At 38.7% G+C, this 18,295-nt stretch overlaps 1 protein-coding gene across 17 annotated transcripts in view; it reads right to left on the bottom strand.

The window, feature by feature from the left end:
* Nucleotides 1–18,295, bottom strand: part of LOC112574275 (microtubule-actin cross-linking factor 1-like) — a 154,661-nt gene that overhangs the window by 12,848 nt on the left and 123,518 nt on the right. For 16 of the 17 annotated variants that reach the window (XM_025255231.1, XM_025255229.1, XM_025255233.1 and 13 more), the window contains 29 exons: nucleotides 17,959–18,109; nucleotides 17,635–17,804; nucleotides 17,138–17,344; nucleotides 16,703–16,816; nucleotides 16,068–16,181; nucleotides 15,356–15,568; nucleotides 12,062–12,394; nucleotides 11,593–11,919; nucleotides 11,193–11,277; nucleotides 10,563–10,786; nucleotides 9,753–9,962; nucleotides 9,002–9,121; nucleotides 8,283–8,609; nucleotides 7,655–7,861; nucleotides 7,406–7,525; nucleotides 6,988–7,096; nucleotides 5,960–6,186; nucleotides 5,364–5,588; nucleotides 5,095–5,196; nucleotides 4,701–4,871; nucleotides 4,411–4,566; nucleotides 3,457–3,654; nucleotides 2,952–3,080; nucleotides 2,434–2,604; nucleotides 1,788–1,943; nucleotides 1,370–1,576; nucleotides 1,021–1,140; nucleotides 636–802; nucleotides 218–377 (listed from right to left, as the gene is read on the bottom strand). In XM_025255231.1, the coding sequence (XP_025111016.1) occupies nucleotides 218–377; nucleotides 636–802; nucleotides 1,021–1,140; nucleotides 1,370–1,576; nucleotides 1,788–1,943; nucleotides 2,434–2,604; nucleotides 2,952–3,080; nucleotides 3,457–3,654; nucleotides 4,411–4,566; nucleotides 4,701–4,871; nucleotides 5,095–5,196; nucleotides 5,364–5,588; nucleotides 5,960–6,186; nucleotides 6,988–7,096; nucleotides 7,406–7,525; nucleotides 7,655–7,861; nucleotides 8,283–8,609; nucleotides 9,002–9,121; nucleotides 9,753–9,962; nucleotides 10,563–10,786; nucleotides 11,193–11,277; nucleotides 11,593–11,919; nucleotides 12,062–12,394; nucleotides 15,356–15,568; nucleotides 16,068–16,181; nucleotides 16,703–16,816; nucleotides 17,138–17,344; nucleotides 17,635–17,804; nucleotides 17,959–18,109 (5,220 nt within the window). Of the gene's footprint in view, nucleotides 1–217; nucleotides 378–635; nucleotides 803–1,020; nucleotides 1,141–1,369; nucleotides 1,577–1,787; nucleotides 1,944–2,433; nucleotides 2,605–2,951; nucleotides 3,081–3,456; nucleotides 3,655–4,410; nucleotides 4,567–4,700; nucleotides 4,872–5,094; nucleotides 5,197–5,363; nucleotides 5,589–5,959; nucleotides 6,187–6,987; nucleotides 7,097–7,405; nucleotides 7,526–7,654; nucleotides 7,862–8,282; nucleotides 8,610–9,001; nucleotides 9,122–9,752; nucleotides 9,963–10,562; nucleotides 10,787–11,192; nucleotides 11,278–11,588; nucleotides 11,920–12,061; nucleotides 12,395–15,355; nucleotides 15,569–16,067; nucleotides 16,182–16,702; nucleotides 16,817–17,137; nucleotides 17,345–17,634; nucleotides 17,805–17,958; nucleotides 18,110–18,295 lie in introns of those variants that run through there. The other variant, XR_003101401.1, reaches the window with a different exon arrangement.

Genomic DNA, 18,295 nt, shown 5'->3' with positions numbered 1-18,295 from the left:
CTCAGACCAAACAACAATGCAATCAAGAACAAATTAACAAGTGCTGAACACCAAGAGTTCCTCGATAGTGGCATCTGCTGTTGTTTTCTTAATCAGAGTTCAGACAGGAGAGAAAGAATAATGCTGCGTGCATTCCGAATCTTAGTGGATCAAATTGCTACACTGCACATACCATGTACAGACTACTGAATATATGACTTCCTCTGATAGTACTTGCCTTGTGGATGTCTAAGAAGCCATTGACAGTGTCTATGTCTCCGTGGACTGGTGCATCATCAGCCAGTGCTGGCTCCACTTTGGCCAGCCAGTCAAGAAGGGCATCCAGTGCTTCTGTGAACTGTCCAGACAGCAACAGCCCTTCTTCTAGCTTGCGTTGCCTGCAAAAAACATCAAAAGCAAAGACAGTGCACAATAATTTCCCTTTATGCATGCTTCTTTTTCCTGGTTAAAACATTCCCAGGGATTGGAAAATAGCAGCCCAAGAAGGCATCAACCCTGCAAAGTAGCCAAAAAGAATTAAGAGGAAATTTTTTTAAAAATACAGACTATGATGTAAAGTTATATTTTAAACTTATTTTTGAAATAAGTTGATGGCAACTGAACATCAACTGACTTGATGGGTATGGTTTGCACACCTGTCAACAGACTTGCTGCACACATTATTCCAGTGGGACTTGAGTTCTGTTAGCATGGCTTGAATGGTTGGTACATCATCTGAGGGACAACGCTCCTTCAGCAAGCGACCAGCTTTATTCACACCATCGTACACAGGCTGCTTGGCTCCAAGGCGCCTTTGGAACTCCTAAATATTTGAGTGGGAAAAGATGCATAAAAAAATAAATGTAATTATTAGGAAGAATACTGGTGACTATCTGCAGACAAAATATATGTGTATATTATTTTTTTAAAGAAAAGACACCAAAGTGGAATGGTAAGGCACTTATTTATGACAACATTTTATTTATCCCAGAGGGCAATTTGGGGCAGCTCGATATAAAAGTACAAAATAATATTTGTTACCTTGTGTTTGCTGATCTGGGCTTTGATTTTGTCTGGTTCGTTGGCCACTGAAGTTTCTGTCTCTAGAGTTTTCTCCGCTTCAATAAGCCATGTGATAAGGTCTTTCCAAGTATCATTGAACTGGGAGCAAAAATAAAAACATAAAGCAGTTACACTACTGAAAAAACTTGTAGAAATGATAAGATCAATAATATGCTTTTTTTCTTTTTTTATAGATACTGTGAACTTTATGGTGAGTAGTTCAACTGTTCAGATCAGATTATATCTAACAGTCTATTCTCAGCAGAAACAGCAAATATGTCATGTTTGTGTAAATGTTTAAGCACCCAGTGTTAGTGCCACTGTGTACCTGCTTTGCTTCTTTATATCCACGCTCCAGGTGTCTTGTGCGTTCAGCGCTGCGCGAGACAATCTTCTCCCAGCGGTGCTGGATACTGGAGAGGAGATTCTTGATCAAAACAACATCTTGTTTCTGGCTAAAGTACTTCAGATGTGTTCCCATCTTTTCCAATGCAACCATGGCCTCTCTGTGCTTGCTGATGTCTTTCTGTAGATCCTGCAGGGAGAGATGGTAACCAATGTGCTTTTATAAGGCTTGGTCGGTCAAGGTGTTACTGAATGGTCTTAAACTAATACTTCAGCATACCCATTTAACCTGCTTGGCTTTCTTTCTTTTATGTTTAGTGCAGTTTAAGCAAGCTATATTACTGTTAAAAAAATTTGACTGTTAATAAACTTAGAAATAACATTTCAACAAGTCCCCTCACTCGATGGTCTTCAATCTGGCTTGTCACACGTTCCACTAGGCGACTGACAGGCTGCAGGTTGTTTAAGGTTTTCTCTGTGTCAGTCAACCAGGATATGAACTTGTTCAATTCCCCATGGAAATTGGTAGCCATACCCTCTGCATCTTCCAGTTTTTTCTGTGTACAGGTGATATGAAGGCATTTAATTAAATACTTTGCTAAATTGCAATGATCAGCTATAAACATCATCCACCCCTCATCCACACAACATTTTGCCCGACAAGAATGAACAAACGAACTTTATTGATTAGGCCACTGACCCATTTCAAGGGGTGAGTAGTTTTACAGTTAAGATAATTTTATAAATTAAGCTCTTAAGTCATGAATAGCCAAGAATCACAACAATAGATATCCAGACTGTTACCAATTACATTAATGACAATCCAGAAGACAGTACTTCCATGTAGTAAACATCTGTACAAATATGAAATACCTTAAAGACAAAAAGCTATAGGTTGGACAGGACTTTCGTGTTTGTGTGTTAAATACCATAATTAATATTTATAGAACTTAATGTATATGATCCGACAACCAAGAAAAAAAAGGAGTAAGACATACTTTTAAACTGTTGGTATTGACTGTCCTGGTTTGCCTTTACAATGCTCACCTTTCTGTCACAGGCCCGGCTGCGAATGTAGTCACAGCGCTGGTTAAGGTGTTGCAGGTTTTGTCTCAGATTTGCAAGTGCAGGTCCCTTGCTTTTACCTCCCAGTTTCTCTCCCATTACATTCAGGCTCTGGACTTGTGGTTCCAATTTTTCCAACTCAGCATACACATCCTGCAAAGGGAGCTAAACTCAACACTAGCAGCTATGGGCTGATCTATGTTTAAGTTTCTAGAGAATGAACTTTTCTTGCTGTTCATTCAGTTCCAAGTCAAATGAACTTTTCATCGTAAATGAACTTTTATCTTATGCACAAAAAATGTCAAGCAATGGAAACTGCTTCTCTAAGCAAAGACTATTTTAAACTGATCTAACGGAATTTTTTTTTCAAAATTACTGGATGAACTAATAATTTCTGTTAAAAAAAGGCTCATGGATATGCAACATTATGACAATAAGCAACAAAAAAAAAATATTAAGTGAATCTGTCAGAATCATAATGAGGCACATGTAATTCTCACCATAAACTTCTCCAACTGTTCTTTTGCTGTTTCAGGCAGACCACCCACAGGTTTGGAGATGATAAGCTGGCCTTCGATGTCATTGATTTTCGCCAGTATATCCTGTAGTTCTCCAGTGAATCCTTGAGCCTGGCAGATACAGGGAAAAGCACAAAGCTGTCAGCAAAGATGTGTAAGTAAACAGGAACAAAAAACAATACAGGCCAGGTAAAATATATTTAGCTCCCATACAGAAAAAAACAAAACAAAAAAAAAATGCATGAAAGCAGATGATAGAATATGAAATTGCTTCAAACCACTAAATGAAGAATTTTGTGGCAAAAAAAAATTTATTATCATTCTCTGAAAAATGTTAATTTTAACTGCAATCAGCCTTGGTCTTCATGATCAGTCTAACCTGTAAAACAATTCAATTCTTAAGCATTTCTTTTTTCCCACTTAGTCACAAATAATGCACTAATCTGTCAAATTTCTTCCAGACAATATATCATCCCATCCAGCTCACCTCTCTCAGACCATCTTCAAGCATGTCTTGTTTAGCACGGGACTTGGCTTGAATATTCTCCCATGTTTTTTCCATGTCCTCCATCTTTGTCTTTAGTCCCTGAGCCTGTGCGATACCTTCTGATGTCATCAATCGCTGTGCCTCCTTACTAATAGACTCCACGCTCTCTTGATGAGCTGTGATGTCATTCTGTACAATCTGTACATCACATAGTATTATGGTGCTATAAGCTGGATGTTATTAGACTATCTGTATGCTAAGTACTTGAAAAATATTAATTAAAATATTCTGACAACACCAGCTAAAATTGTTTCAAAAAGCAGCCTTCCAAAGAAAAATGACAGATGCCTGATGCATGATGTTAGATGAACAAAATATTAGCTGTAAATATGTAAAACTCCAAAATATATGATTGTACAGCTGAACTTCTGTAAGTCAATCTTCCGTAAGTCGAAATTCTCCATATTTCAAATTTTAAACATCACTTCGTTAGTTTCTCAAATTGTCCTAGCCAAAACCTTTCACAACTCAAATAATTTTAAGCTTGTCAGCATGTTCAAATCATTTGAAAATATGTCGGAAAGTGTAAAATCGTGTACTCCTCCCCAATTACTTCTAACCCCGAAAGAGGCAAGAACCATGCTGAATGACATTTAATTGTTGATCGAAAGTGCGAAAATGTACCCATAAACATTTTTTACTCCATCTGCCATTGACTTGTTTATTTTGAAAGAAATGAAGAGAAATTGTCATCAGATGTCCATAACAGACTTTTTTGCTGGGGACAATGATGCGTAAGCACATGCAAAAATAAAGATAAGTCCACAGTGAAAAAAATGTTCTTTTTTTTTTCGACAAACTTCCTTAACTTCCGTAACTCAATTTTTGTCATCGGTTCCTTGAAGCTTCAACTTATAGAAGTTCGACTGTAACAACACCACCTGCAACACTAACCCTCAGTTTTGCCAGTTCAATCTCCACAAGCTTCGGATCTCCATAGACAGGTGTTATTTCATCTAATGTAACATCTACTAGGTCCATCCAGTTCTTCAGCTCTTTGTGGGCATGGTCAAATTGGCCTGCTGTCAACAATGCCATCTGTAGTTCTCTCTGCAGACATAAGAAAAAAGGAAAAAACTGCTCAAAAAGATGGTAAAGACAGTAATTTTTAAAAAAGCATGGCTTTACCTCAAAATCAAATAAATATTGCAGAAATACAGGAATGGGAAGAATGACCAAGTTACCTGGCGGTCACCAATATTGGTCAGCAAGTTATTCCAGCGAATGTTGAGCTGAGTCATTGGTTCACGCAAAACAGATGCTTGCTCTGGAGTGCTGCTTTTTGTCAGTTCTGTTACATGTTGATTCAGTGATTCAATCTCCACATTTTTGGGCTCCACTCGAGTCTTGAAATTCTGCGAATTTCCACAAGTAATGTAGTTCATTTAAAATTATATAGCACATGTGGAATTTGTTCTATGGTCTCAAAAAGTTTTATTAGGAGGTTGGTATCCACATTATCTCAATCATGATGGGTTGCAAATTCAAAAACAAACACTAACAATCAATATGCACAGCCTGAATGTGTTAAACAACATGATGCTGAGGGCATCTGCACAACAGTAAAAGGATACAAACCTTGAGTTCATCCCATTGTTTCTTGATTGTTTCAAATTCTGAAGCCACTGGTTCAAATTCACTAAACTCGTCTTCTGCTTCTTGAAGCCATACAAGGAGTTTCTGATGAAGGAAACATTCCAAAAATTAGCACACTAAAAAAAAAAAAAATAAAATTCAACACTGAGATAAGTCAACACTGAATATTTTGTCAGGATTTACTGCAGCATCTTTTAAGATGGTTGATCACACACATCTAAAATAATTGTTTTAAAAAAGAAAGAACTGACCATAAGCTGGTCCTGGAAGTGAACAGCCTGTGCCAGTGCAGACTCCAGTTCTTGGGAACGCTTACTATACTGGTCACTAATGGCAGCCAGACTGGCTCCAGCATCATCCACGTTCTTCTGCACTTCTGGCTGCTCTGTGGTGCCAACCATTCCTAGCAGTGTATCGCCTGTCTGCTGTACCTCCTCAAAGTCTGCCTGGGAAGCCTCTATGTCTTCCTTGAGTGCCTAGCAAGATAAAGAGGGCAGCTATGGTTTGAAGAGACACATACTACACCGGGCAGTCTGTAACTAGCATGCTAGAATTGTCAAATCTACAGTGTCTAAAATTTTGAAGATTTATTCAGAAATAATCTTGCAACTATCTGTTGTACTCTCAGTTTTCCATAAGAAACCTTTTCATCAACTGTTTGTTCACATGGTTGTGCAGCTTCTGCTAAGCAAATGTCAGATCAAAACACTTGAATGACATTTTGGGAGCAATGGACGGAACCCCAATTTAATCTGTGGTATATGGCAAAGCCACAATATAAAACGCAACAAAAAAAAAACCTAGAGAAACAAATGATGATAAGACAAAGCATGGTATCTGAATTTACCTCAAGCTCCTCCTGTTGCTCACGTATAGCCTCAGGTTCCAATGCTGGCTGATCTACAGACGAGAGGGCCTCCTGCAAGTCTTTAAGGGAAGAGTTAAGAGCATGTAGTTCATCCCAGAACTTCTCTGCCACAGCAAGAGTCTCCTCCAAAGCCCGTTGTCTCCCTCGACCTCGCTCCTGGATGTCTTTGTACAGCTTAGTTAATTCTTCCAGCTTTTGTCGGACATCTAATAAATAAAATGTAAAATAAAGTAAAGGAATAAAGAAGCATTTAGATATGCTGTCTTCAATGAAAGACACTTGAAGAGATTCTCAAAACAGTTTTACATAAGCATGTATATGTTTTTTTTGAAAGGGAAAAGTGCTTCCACCTAAAGGTGTTTTCACATTGTTGGGAGATGAGGATGTGGAGGGAGGGTATTTGGGGGTGGAGGATGGAAGAAGGCAAGAAGGGGAATGGGTTAGGGGAGATATGGGAGGAGAGTCATTGCCTGTGGTGTTCAGCAGGTCTGCCAAGTCCATAATGGTGGTGTTGTGTACTGGTTGTCGGATCTCTTATGCTGCCCTTTTCTTATAGTCTAAACTTCTATTTCGTTTTAGGTACTATACTTGTTTCTACTGTGCATTACTTAAAGGTTTAGAGAACCTTAAGGTCATTTTTTTTCTTTTAATATTGCTCTCTCTGTTTTTGTCTTTAAGCATTTGGTAGTTTGCAAATTTATACATTTGCATATTTATAAAATGGGCATATAAATTCATGGTTTATCTTAGTAAGTTGTATTCATTTACAATTATTAGTCACAGCTTTAGAAGATATAGGTATGTAAATGTGCAACCAAAGTTCCTTTGCTCATATATCATTGTCCTGGTCTTTCCTGGTTTCATCCTACAAGCAAGAAAACATCTACATTTTGAAAGAATAATACCCATGAAAGCATGTATGTGTACATATCTTTCCTCTATAAACATAACTTAGAATAATTATTTAATCAGATTTCATGAAGGTTTAAAGCCAACATTTTTCTTACCTTTCACTGCCTCATCCTGCTCATCCCCAGCCTGTCGTAGGAGCTCCTCAGCTGCATTTTTTACTGATTCAAGGGCATTATGGCGCATTTCAAGGTCTTCTTCCATTGCCTGTATGACAATTCCCATGGCAAAGATTACTTTAGCAGTTAAAACATGCTTAAACTGGTGAGGAGCAATCACTTAACCTACTGGCACAGAATAATAAAAAAACCTCATGAAACCACCAAAATAAAAATGAAATACTTTAAAATTAAAAAAATACAGAAAGCCAGAGGTAGGCAAATCTACAGAGGTACAGAACACATTCAATACCCCTCTCTAGCTGATGTAAAATGAGACTTTGAATTGACATGCTGGTCACAGAATGTGAAAGCTCAAGGCTCAACATGGAAAGAAAATGTTTAGAAAGCTCTTTACCTTATTCTCCTCAATCTGCTCACGCAGTTTGTCAGGCTGTGCAGAGATAGGCTCAGCACTTCTCACCTGCTCTGCTGTGACAGTCAGGGTGTCTAGCATATTTTCAAGTTTGTCTGTAAACTGCAATCAATAAAAATGACAAATAAGCAAACAAATAATAAAATTATATGTTTATTTTTATTTGCATATTCTTATGTTTCAATGGCAATTCTCAAGCATGTCAAACTTTCACAAAACTACTATCAATACCTCAGCAGACTGCTGCATGGCCTGGTCTATAGAGTTGGAACGGTCGCGGACCTTGGTTCGCACATTGTCCATGCGGCGGTTGTCGTCATCTAACATCGACTGTACTTGTTCTGCTCCCTTACTGCCACACATGGCAACCAGTGCTGTGCCCGTTTTGTTGAGACGATCTACAATTGGCTTCCTATCAGCAACTTCTTGCTTCAATACCTGTGTACAATGCAACAAGTATGACACAGACATGCGCGCGCACACACACACACACTTTCTTCATTAACTCCATGACCAAGATTACATCATTGTTTTAAAATGTGAAATAAAAATAACCTCAAGATGTGACAATTAGCTACAAAATCTTTGTAAGTCCACCAGTTAAAGGGAAAAAGTGACACCAACGATTGTAACTATTATTTTTTTTTATTTTGCAAAGAAGCTCAACATATTTCTTTTCGCAAGGAACAGATCTCCTTAAGCAGTTCTTTACCAACTTTCATATGTCCAAGAATTCAGTAGCAGTTCTGTAAAGACAAGCTGAATGAAAAAAAAAACTTGTTGTTTTATATAAATTTACCACCAACTCTATAACCATCAATATATTATTTACTCTTGTCACAATAAACTATTCGCCTACCTTGGCCTTTTCCTGCTGTTTCTTCACCTGATCTGCATCAACTGAGAGTACATCAAGCTCGCTGAGTACTGGCTCAACATCATCCAGCCATACAACAAGTTCTGTGTGAGCCTCATGGAAGTGTCGTGCAAATGGGACTGCTTGTTCCAGCAAAGACTGCCGTTCATTGGCAGAACCACTGACTGTATCCACCCACTGCTTGAGTTCATCCATCTTGTTACGGATTGCAGAGTTGTCCTCCATGGCACTGTCACTAAGCAGCTTCTTGCTAGCTGACAATGTGTCTCTAGCTTTGACCTTCTGGTTATTGATCTCCTCATTCATAACCTGAACAGCACAAGGGGTAGGTCTCAGATGTACTGATCAAGTGAATGATTTAATGCCAAAGGATTACTGAAAACTTTCTTGTGCAAAGAACATCTTGTTGCCCCACTTCCAAAACTTCTTGAAATAAGTTTCAGTTCTCAACCACAACCCCTTTAAAGGACTCAAAAAGTAAAGAGAATTTATAATGCAACAAAGCAAATCATTTATGGAATATGAAGATAATGATGAGGATGTGATGCATCACCTAGTCCATGTCAATATGAAGCCCAACCGAGCATCCTAGACATTTTTACTTTATTAAAACAAATCCTGCACCTCTGGTCAAAACCTGATTCACTGGGTGATTCACTGTCAGTCACATCCAAACACATTTTGACGTGACTAACACCGACCTTTTGCTCTGCCAACTGTTGCTGCAGAAGATCAAGGTCTGAAGCAATTGGCTGCTGATTTTGCAGCCTGCTGTCTGCATCTACGAACCAGTCTACTAGGTCACCAAGTTCATTTACCACCTGTAGTGAAGGACAATTAAAGTGTAGTTGATAAGCATTCACAATATTTTTGCTTGGTATTCATGAAACTTTCAAATCTCTGGACAGGGGATGTTATTAAACACTTTGCTGCATGAACTATTTTTATATTACAAGTGAGGTTTTTTTTCCATACAGATTTGCTCTACTCAATTAAAGAAACATCTTGAAGACAAACACCTCAGGGAGAGCAGACAGCCTCAGAGTTGAAACAGCAGCATCCCAACCCGAAGGCATGAACATTAGCTTATTCTAACACCCATGTGACACAGTATACTTTCTCAGCATGAAATGAGGCCCCTGACTGCAGAGGTTGCAGAAGGTAAGGTGGGAAGTAGGAAAAAAGGGTACTGCCCTCATAAAAGCTAGTTTTGCAATAAGTGAGGGTTCCACTACTTCTCTCCCGTATGACTGAAAGGTCATAGGACTACATTTACATTTTCCTTTTTGAGGGTAAAAAGTATAATAAAAGATTAAATAACTGACAGAAGCCAAATGAAATAGAAGTAATAAATTTATTATCAGAGCTAGCATTTAGAATATGACTAATAACTCTTCCCCAGTGGTATAAGCAGGAGCAGCTTTGATTAAATGTGTAACTGTCCCCACTAACCTCTGATGATCGTTGACGTGCTAACTGAACTTTCTGAGCCCGTTTCTCAATCTGGTCACGCAAGTTGTCAAAGCGCTTATTGTCCCTGTTGATGATGTCCTCAACACGCAGGCCAGCATCACCGGGAGCAACTTCAGCCAGTTCAGCTCCCTCAGAATTAATGATGTCGAGCAGAGGTTGCATTTCCTCTGTTAGCTGGTTCGCCAGTTCCTGGATCATAGAGGTCATTTTGCCAAATGACAAGTGTATAACAAATGGTCAGTGCACAAGTCAAGCCAGTTATGTGTTCAATGGGTCAATGATTCCACAAAAAATAAATTAGTATGTATATTATTTAAATATGATTCATCCCATATAGAGAAGTGTACAAAATATGGGTAGTATCTCTTTTGCTTTATTATTTAGCTTATAATTTAACATGTCTTTTTGTGTCTTTGAAAATCCCCACCTATTGAAAATAAATATGTCTTCAAAAAACAGTGGGCACAGAACATTTTAAATGTAAATGCTAGCTTTCTATCTATTTCCTCTTTGTGTATCAGGTTGCACATAAGGCCTCAAAAATGCTAGCTTTACAACTAATGAAAGATTGCACAGATGTATGCGTGTGTGTTTGTTCATGTGCACACATTCACAGGTTTTGGAGTGGAAAGTAAATGGAGTGAGGAATGGCATGGCATATCTTTAGTGTGAGTAGCAGAGCATTATGTTAGGAATACAACAATGATGCAAAATTTTTTTTTTGAGAAACAGGGGATGAAGACAAGCTAACTTTGTACTTCTGCACTCAAATAAACTTGAATAATGTACCTCAATATTCGTTTCTTCATCAGGAACACCAAGCTCAAGTGCACGAAGTTCAGGCTCAACTTTGCTAGCCCAAGAAAGGAATTCAGCATGGGCTTCTTGGAAGTGCTTTGCAAGAGGAAGTGCTTCTTCCATCTGTTCAAGGCAGTCTTCAATGTGTGAACGCAGCTCACCATTTTGTTTCTGAACCCCATCTATCTTTAACTGGATCATTATCACATCTTCTCCTGCACAACAGATATATTCCAAGCTTAAAATTTTAAAGCAAATTTATTTCTTCAGGCACAATAGTCCATCCCCTCCTGTATCACCCAATACCTAATTGGCATGGTCATTTAAATTTTTACGGTTCACTGAAATATGTATTGTCAAAAATCATGCTCTCTTGGTGGATAAGCAAGAAACTTAACCACAAGCATAAAATGACAAATGCAAAGCGCTAACTTTCATTGAGAATTTATGAAGTTTTACTATTATTTTCATGAATTTTCCTTCACGTACCTTTTATTTCTGTATATGGTGTCTACCACTGAACCTTCTACAGCACAAACATCACACAGCAGTCAATCAGCAGTCACACTCACCTTTGTGTGCACAATTATTACATAATAGTTAATCAGCAATCACACTCACCTTTGCAATAATCTTGCAACTTCTTGCCAGCTGTTGCCAGTTGTTTCATAGCGGGCTCATGCTCGTTCACCTCTTTTTGAAGTTTCTGATAAAAGAGACCACTTTCTCCATTGACAAAAATTCTGACCTCTTAAAGATAAACTTTTACCAGTATAGATGCATTTAAAAAAATGTTATTTTGAAAAGATTACTGCAATCAGAAATCATAGGATTTAAAAACAGTCTGCCCTGTAAAGAACATCCTTGTCTGATGCTGTGATCATGTACCCTGTGATTATGCTGCTGTAAAAATGCAGATTTGTGTGAACATTTTCCTGTTTTAGAAAGAATTATAGGTTTTAACACACAAAAGATCTATTCTTAGACACAAAACACTTATTGAGGACATAAGAAAACTTACTTTAAGTTCTTGAATAAGATGTTCAATGCCCTCCGCATCAGGTGAATGAGGTTCCAGGGCTGTAAACCTTTTGTTAGCAGCATCAAGCCATGTGGTCAGTGGGTCAAGGACATCCTGGAACTCCCCAGCTAACCCTTGCACCTCCTCCAAAATGGCTGTCCGATCAACTACTCGCTTGGTTAGCGCCTCCCACCTGCTGTTTAGTTGCTGGAGTTCACTTTCAATGTGTTTGCGCTCAGCAGGGTCCAGACCAGTGATCAACTGGTTGCCCGAGTCTTGAACAGCCTTCATGCTGGGAGTGCGGTCAGTCACCATTTTCTGCACCAGCTGCATGGCATAAAAATATGGCTGTTAAATGTGCTGCCTACCCTGCAACGTTCTATTCCTGAACAATTACCTTCATTAAACAAGTCAAAAAAACAAAAAACAAAAACAAAAAAAACCCACAAAAAAAAGTAGTCAAGCTTACTTTTTGTTCTTGAAGCTGGGCTCTGACAACACGTTGTTCAGGTGATGGTGCCTTCTGCATAGCTACCAGCTCTTCAGTCTCTGCAAGCCAGTCCAGCAAAGAGGCCATTGCATCCTGAAATTTGCCTGTTCGAAGAAGAGCGCTGTCCAGATTCTTCTCATGCTCAGCAACCTTTTCAACAAGCCCTGCCCACCTTTCAGCCAGAGACTCAAGGTCTGTCTCCAACCCTGTGGTATTTGAGCCAGCCACAGCAGTCTTGATAAGTGCTTGTCCTTGCCTGCTTACACTCTCAAATTGCTTCTGCAGGGGTTCCATGGTGGACTTAACAAAACCCTATGAATAAGCCAACACATGAATAAATTCTGAGAAAGTTCAAGTTTTACTTAGTCCCAGCATTTCTGCCCTATTTCAAACAAATTCAGAATTTGTTATGCTTACTTCATGAAGCATGCATGAAACATATTCTATAGATCACAGTGTTAGTCACATCCCATCTAGCATGGGTGGGAGCCAGAAATTTTCCTGGGACTGAAGATTTTTCAAGAGCCATGTAGTACTAGAGCATATGCATATAACATTATATGACACATGGTTGCATACGCGTTTCATGTTTTTCACATACATAACACACATAAGTCATACAATGTCTTTAGTAGTTAACAATGACAAATGTCCAACTTTATTAACCCTAATGGGCAATTATAACTTGGGAAGTGTGTTCTGTTACAAAAGTTTAAAAAAACTGCTAGTTACAATATTAGGCGAGTGGTGCATTATAAGAACGTGCATTCTTATATTTAAAACATTCTTAAGGTACACCTATATCACACACCCATGCACACATACAACTGACAATTAATCTATAATCTATGGTTGAGCATGTTGAGCAGAGGTTGTAAACCATTTCAAGTCCCTATTGCTTTTGCATATAGGCATAGTATGTTTGCCTGCCTGAACTCAGTATAACAAATTCTCCTTGCTAGGACATGTTCTGGTATGGACAAAATGCTGTCAACTTTTCTGACAATTTGCTGATCATAAAAAGGAATCCAAATTTCTGTGCTTAACACCAATTACCTTAGAAAAATATGGACAGTATGGTTCAAACTGTTCATATCATGGACAGAAAACTGTAAAACCAGCATATGAAGGAAAAAAGTGAAAGACTTTCAATGAATGACTGATAAAAACAGCTCAATGTTGCTGTGCTGACTGAAAAACTATTCAGCTATTGAAGTTACATGCTGATCATGTTTACATCCCATTTTAGCCTGCAATCAAAAACAGAGCCTACGTACCTGAAGGAGTTAACTGTTTCAACAGGTACACAATAAAACAAAATTTTATTTTCCTAAAGTCTATGCCTATCTCTTCTGTCTTATCTACATTTAATTTTGATAAGGCAAATAAAAACAAGTAAAAAATCCAATACCCACCAAAACCTAACACTTCTTATTTTTTTAAAAATCCAGTGATTGATGTTTGCATTGGTCTCCCTGACATTCTGGGAGCAGACTTTTCAGGGGTATTTGTCAAAATGTCAGTTTGTCCAGTTACTATGTTGGCAGGCTGTGTGGTTTCTGTTGGTCTCTTAGCTGTCTGTGTTGATGGCTCAGTTGCTGGATGAGGTAACTGCTGCTTCTTAGTCGGCTGGAAGCTGATGCAGTCCTCCAACTTCCTTTTTTGGACAGCACTCTGGCAAACAGTGTCCTGTTTTGTTTTTTTTTAGCCAGATGAGCCTCGGATCTCTTTCCAAATGCACTGTATATGATGCATGTGCAGAAATCACATTTTGTATCATTTGGTCACTGGGGACCATCTGTATGGCTCTCAGTCCTCTGGCCCTTAAATCATACTTAATAAACCCAATGGCTTCAACATTTTTAGGTGTAAAGTTGGTTCTGTCTTTTTCAACAATGTCATCCATAATATTAAAGGTTCCCGCTGCCCGGCATTTTATTCGCTTCCAGTAATCGTTTTCTTTGAGTACGGATCAGTGACTAAACTTATGTCGGGGACGATACGAACATCGCCAGTGAAAAGACAGATAAAGGTGGAAACACTGAAAGGACTTTTAATTGTGAAGTGCAACTTTGACAGCGAAAATTCACGAAATCCTCGTGAAAAAAATGTATGACACTATCTTGCAATGACTGAAACTTTACAAGGAGATTCACGGTCTATGAAGTACGGTTTGGGGGCAACAGCCCCGCAAAATGACGAAGGTGCCGAACCATTATTGGCACGATAATTTATACAGCGCCTCACCTGCACGTCCGCAAAGTTGGCTGAGCGGGAGATAAGGTAGGAATATTTTAATTTAAATTTTAAATACCCGTTTTCTATTTAAAATGGAATACTGTAGTGGCGTGGACAGATCAGCCGTTGAAAGCATCACTACTCGGCAAAGTCAGAGGAAAGTCCCCCCCCCCCTATTTATCGGCGTTCTTTGTCGGTGACGTCACCATCATCGGCACGCGTCCCGCTTTCGCTCCCGAAACCTCTGACCACCTTACCCGAGATCATCTTTCTGACTTATTGCTGGCTGTGTTAAACATGTTGTGACAAAAACATTGACGTTCAGAAAACACTTCTAAGTTCTAATTAAGCAAATTATTGAACCCATATCTTCACGTTAAGCCCGATAATAGTAACAAGTATTATTAAGTTATCGTCACCATATTATTTCGCTGTTAGAAAAAGCCGGTACTATCACAGACGGTGGGAAAGGTTACAAACAATTAAAACACTAAATTCGTGCGTTATTTGGCGAAATTAATCCAACCTATCTAACTGTATATAAATCAGTGCTTCATCATATCAATAGGGATATTGAGACACGTACTCCATTACGCGCGGATGGTCGGCCCCAGGCCCCGCCTATTCCTAACGCCGCCTCTGAAATATTACCACTAGCGTATGGTATCGTTCACGATACGAGAAATTTTCGCTTTTTTATTCATAGTCCCTGGTCCTTCGTAATCAGTGAAAATTTTGAATTTTACTTTCCGTCCCAGTTCCGTCCTGAGATTTTTTCTCAGGACGGAAATCCGTCCCCCGGACGGAGAACTCCCATCCCTGCATCTAGACCTGTTTATGCATCACTCCCATTGACACATTCCACACTGTGCAAAATCTTACTCCTAAGATTTATTTGTAATAATAACAATGTGCTAGGCTTTAAGCTACTAGCAAAGCACAATGGCAAAACCCCCACAAATTTAATTACATCTCTCATGAAATCCTCCAAGTGCTGTAAGAGTAAATAGATTAAAGCTTGCGAACGAACAGTACCTTGAGCTCCTCCTGCAGAGCTTTGACTGTTGTCACATTTCCTCCTGCAGGACCCATGGCATCCAGAGTGCTGGAGGCTTTGTCTATGTCACCCCATACAAGATTCAGGGCCTGAGTCAAATGTTGTATGCTGTGCTGATTAGCTACCACATCACTCTGGCGCTGTGTGGCACGCTCTGTCAGACTAGCATGCTGGTTGCTTAGTGCTTCAACCTGACATTCAGACAACCATGAGGTTTGAATGTACTTCTGACACTCAAAGCATTTCTGGACTCTTCATTAAGCAAAAGCTTACATAATGTAATCTTTAGTAAAACATTTAAAGACAATGTCAATACTACTATTATTTGACAAGACATATTTGGAAGGCAATAAGACATCTTTATAAGATAAAAATAACTATCTGTAAGGCAATATTCTGTAAGGGATTTTCTAATGCGATCTAAATCCCCTTCTCTTGGGCAATCTTTAGCAACGATATTTTTAAGACCAGATAAAATGTACAATAATAGGCTTGCTTAATATGCTCTCTGGTGAGATAGATTTTTTATAAGATTGTATAGTATTACCAATAAACAGTATCCGGGAACTGAAACAATTTTTAAAAAAAAGCTTATGATAAAAATATATGCATTCATTCTTTTTTAACAAATGCAGTTGGTTGAAAAAGGGGGAAAAAAAAAAAATATATCAAAACATTCTGCAAACTAACTTGTGATTTTAGTAGTTCTGGATCCGACACATAACCCGCATTACAAAGGCTACTGGCTTGCTGCTCAAGATCTTTTAGAGTCTCCACTTTTTCCCCAAGCCGTGTCAGGAAATCCTGAGAATAAAATAATCATCCAAAACAATGAAATATATGATTGATAGAAATATGTGGTTGATAGATAAATTTATCAATACAATTTGAGCAAAAAAATCATTTATAATAATAAACACATACTCACACTCCTAAGGAGCATGCTCTTAGCGCCTAAGAACAAGAAGAAATATTTTGAAGTATTGTTAATTCGAACTGGACTGCAAAATAATGGATGATGGCGTATTCAAAACTATCCAATTTTCTATGTGATTCATTTGTATTTTAATCACCAAACTTCATCTCAAAAATATCCCACTGACCTTGCAATAGATACACTTTCTTGGCACAGCTAGTTCTACACATACAACCTTACGTATGATGGCCAAGTAGACCTCATCTTCTGCATTTGCACAATGTATCAAATAATCGGCCCAATGTGCATGGTTCATTTATTAGGTAACAGCATCCATTGTCTCAGGTCCCTCAAAATTGTTGGAACAGCCATTGCCCTGCCATCATACTGCCATACGTCTGCCACATACCTTCATGTCTGCTAGTTGACTGCCCAGCTCTGCATCATCTCTGGACACTGGAGTCTTGCTGCCAAGTTCTGATTCTAACTCCAAAAACTGGCCACCCACAATCTTCAGCAGGCCCTGTCAAAGAAAAGCAAAGAGGTGTTTTTGCCCAGCCCAGCAACCAAGTCTATATCACAAAAAAAGCAGCCAGCCATAAAACATGTATCACAAAGAGTTAGGATGGTCTGCCCAAGATGAGATGTGAACCTAATATTCACTGTGGTGTCATCTGACCACCCACATGAAATGTGGGTCAAGTGTCATCATGTTGTTCACAATACCGCCCTATAAATTTGCTCCCTTATGTTTGAAATAGACTGAGGCAATATATTTTGAGAATGATTCCACCACTAAAGAATAACATGCATTTTCTAAGATCACTGAATGCTAGTCTCTCACCTGAAACTGTTCTACAATTTGTGCCCCCGTTTCCATTTCTGCCACCAGCTCTGAGAGTTCTCCCTGCAATGTCTGGTGCTGGCCACGGAGCTTGTTAAGTTCATCTCTGAGGTTGCTGGTTTCTCCGCCGTCAACTTCGATGCTATTCAGCATGGTTTCCGTGTTATTCAGCTGTGATGCTAGCCAGCCTGTGTCTTCAAGAAGGTCCTGAAAAATCAATAACATTAATGAACATAGGTCTATAACAGACTATGAGGTTCATACTGTTCAGAACAAAATGAAAGGTAATATGTCTATCCCAACAGCCTAAACATGTACCGGTTCCATGTCCAGGCAAAGTACAACTGTTTTTCATTTTACTGAACAATACATCAGATTGTTATTTTATATGACTATAGATAACATTGAGAATGAAAATGAAAATATGCTATATGAGTATTTAATGAAAACCAGAATGTCAGAGGCACTAAAGTAAACATTTACTAGCCAAGACATACTTTGATTCTGTTGATGTGTTTAGGGTCTTTTGCAGAAAGACCTAGACTGTTGTGCACAGCAAGTTTGTTTTCCCACTTGTTCAATGCACTGGTGGCTTCCGCTAGACTGTCCTGTACCTCTCCAAGGCGCTGGCCCAAGTCTTCCAAATGGCTTGCTCTCTCTGAAAGTGCTGTAAACAACAAACCAGCAAATTTTTTAAATTATTATATTTCAGAATAATATAATGTTTAATCATTTAACATGTTATCGCAATGAACAAGTCTTCAAAGGAAGCAGTGGAATCAAACTAAAATTATTCCTGTCATGGATATAAATTAGCATACCCTTGTTAACTGCATCCCAGCGTTCGTTGATGACGGCAACTTGTTGCTTAATGGCTTCTTTGCCACTGTCTACACATTCCACGAGAGAAGTACCTTCACTATTCAGTCTTTCACGGTCATGAGATTTCTTCATCATTTCATTCTGCACCCCCTGTTAGCAAGACAGTGAATTAATAATACAATGTTCACCAAATTCATCAAAACGAAATAGTGAATGGACAAATAAACTCCCTATTTAATTAAAATGAGGGCAAACTGCTTATAAATTTGACATGAATAAAAATGGAAAATATACAACCAACACAACCCCCTCCTCCACCCCAAACCATGCACGCAC

The sequence above is a fragment of the Pomacea canaliculata genome, linkage group LG10, assembly GCF_003073045.1.
Source record: "Pomacea canaliculata isolate SZHN2017 linkage group LG10, ASM307304v1, whole genome shotgun sequence".
Classification (NCBI taxonomy): domain Eukaryota; kingdom Metazoa; phylum Mollusca; class Gastropoda; order Architaenioglossa; family Ampullariidae; genus Pomacea; species Pomacea canaliculata.
Note: the sequence above shows the minus strand (reverse complement) of the source record. Positions and strands in the feature narration are given on the sequence as shown.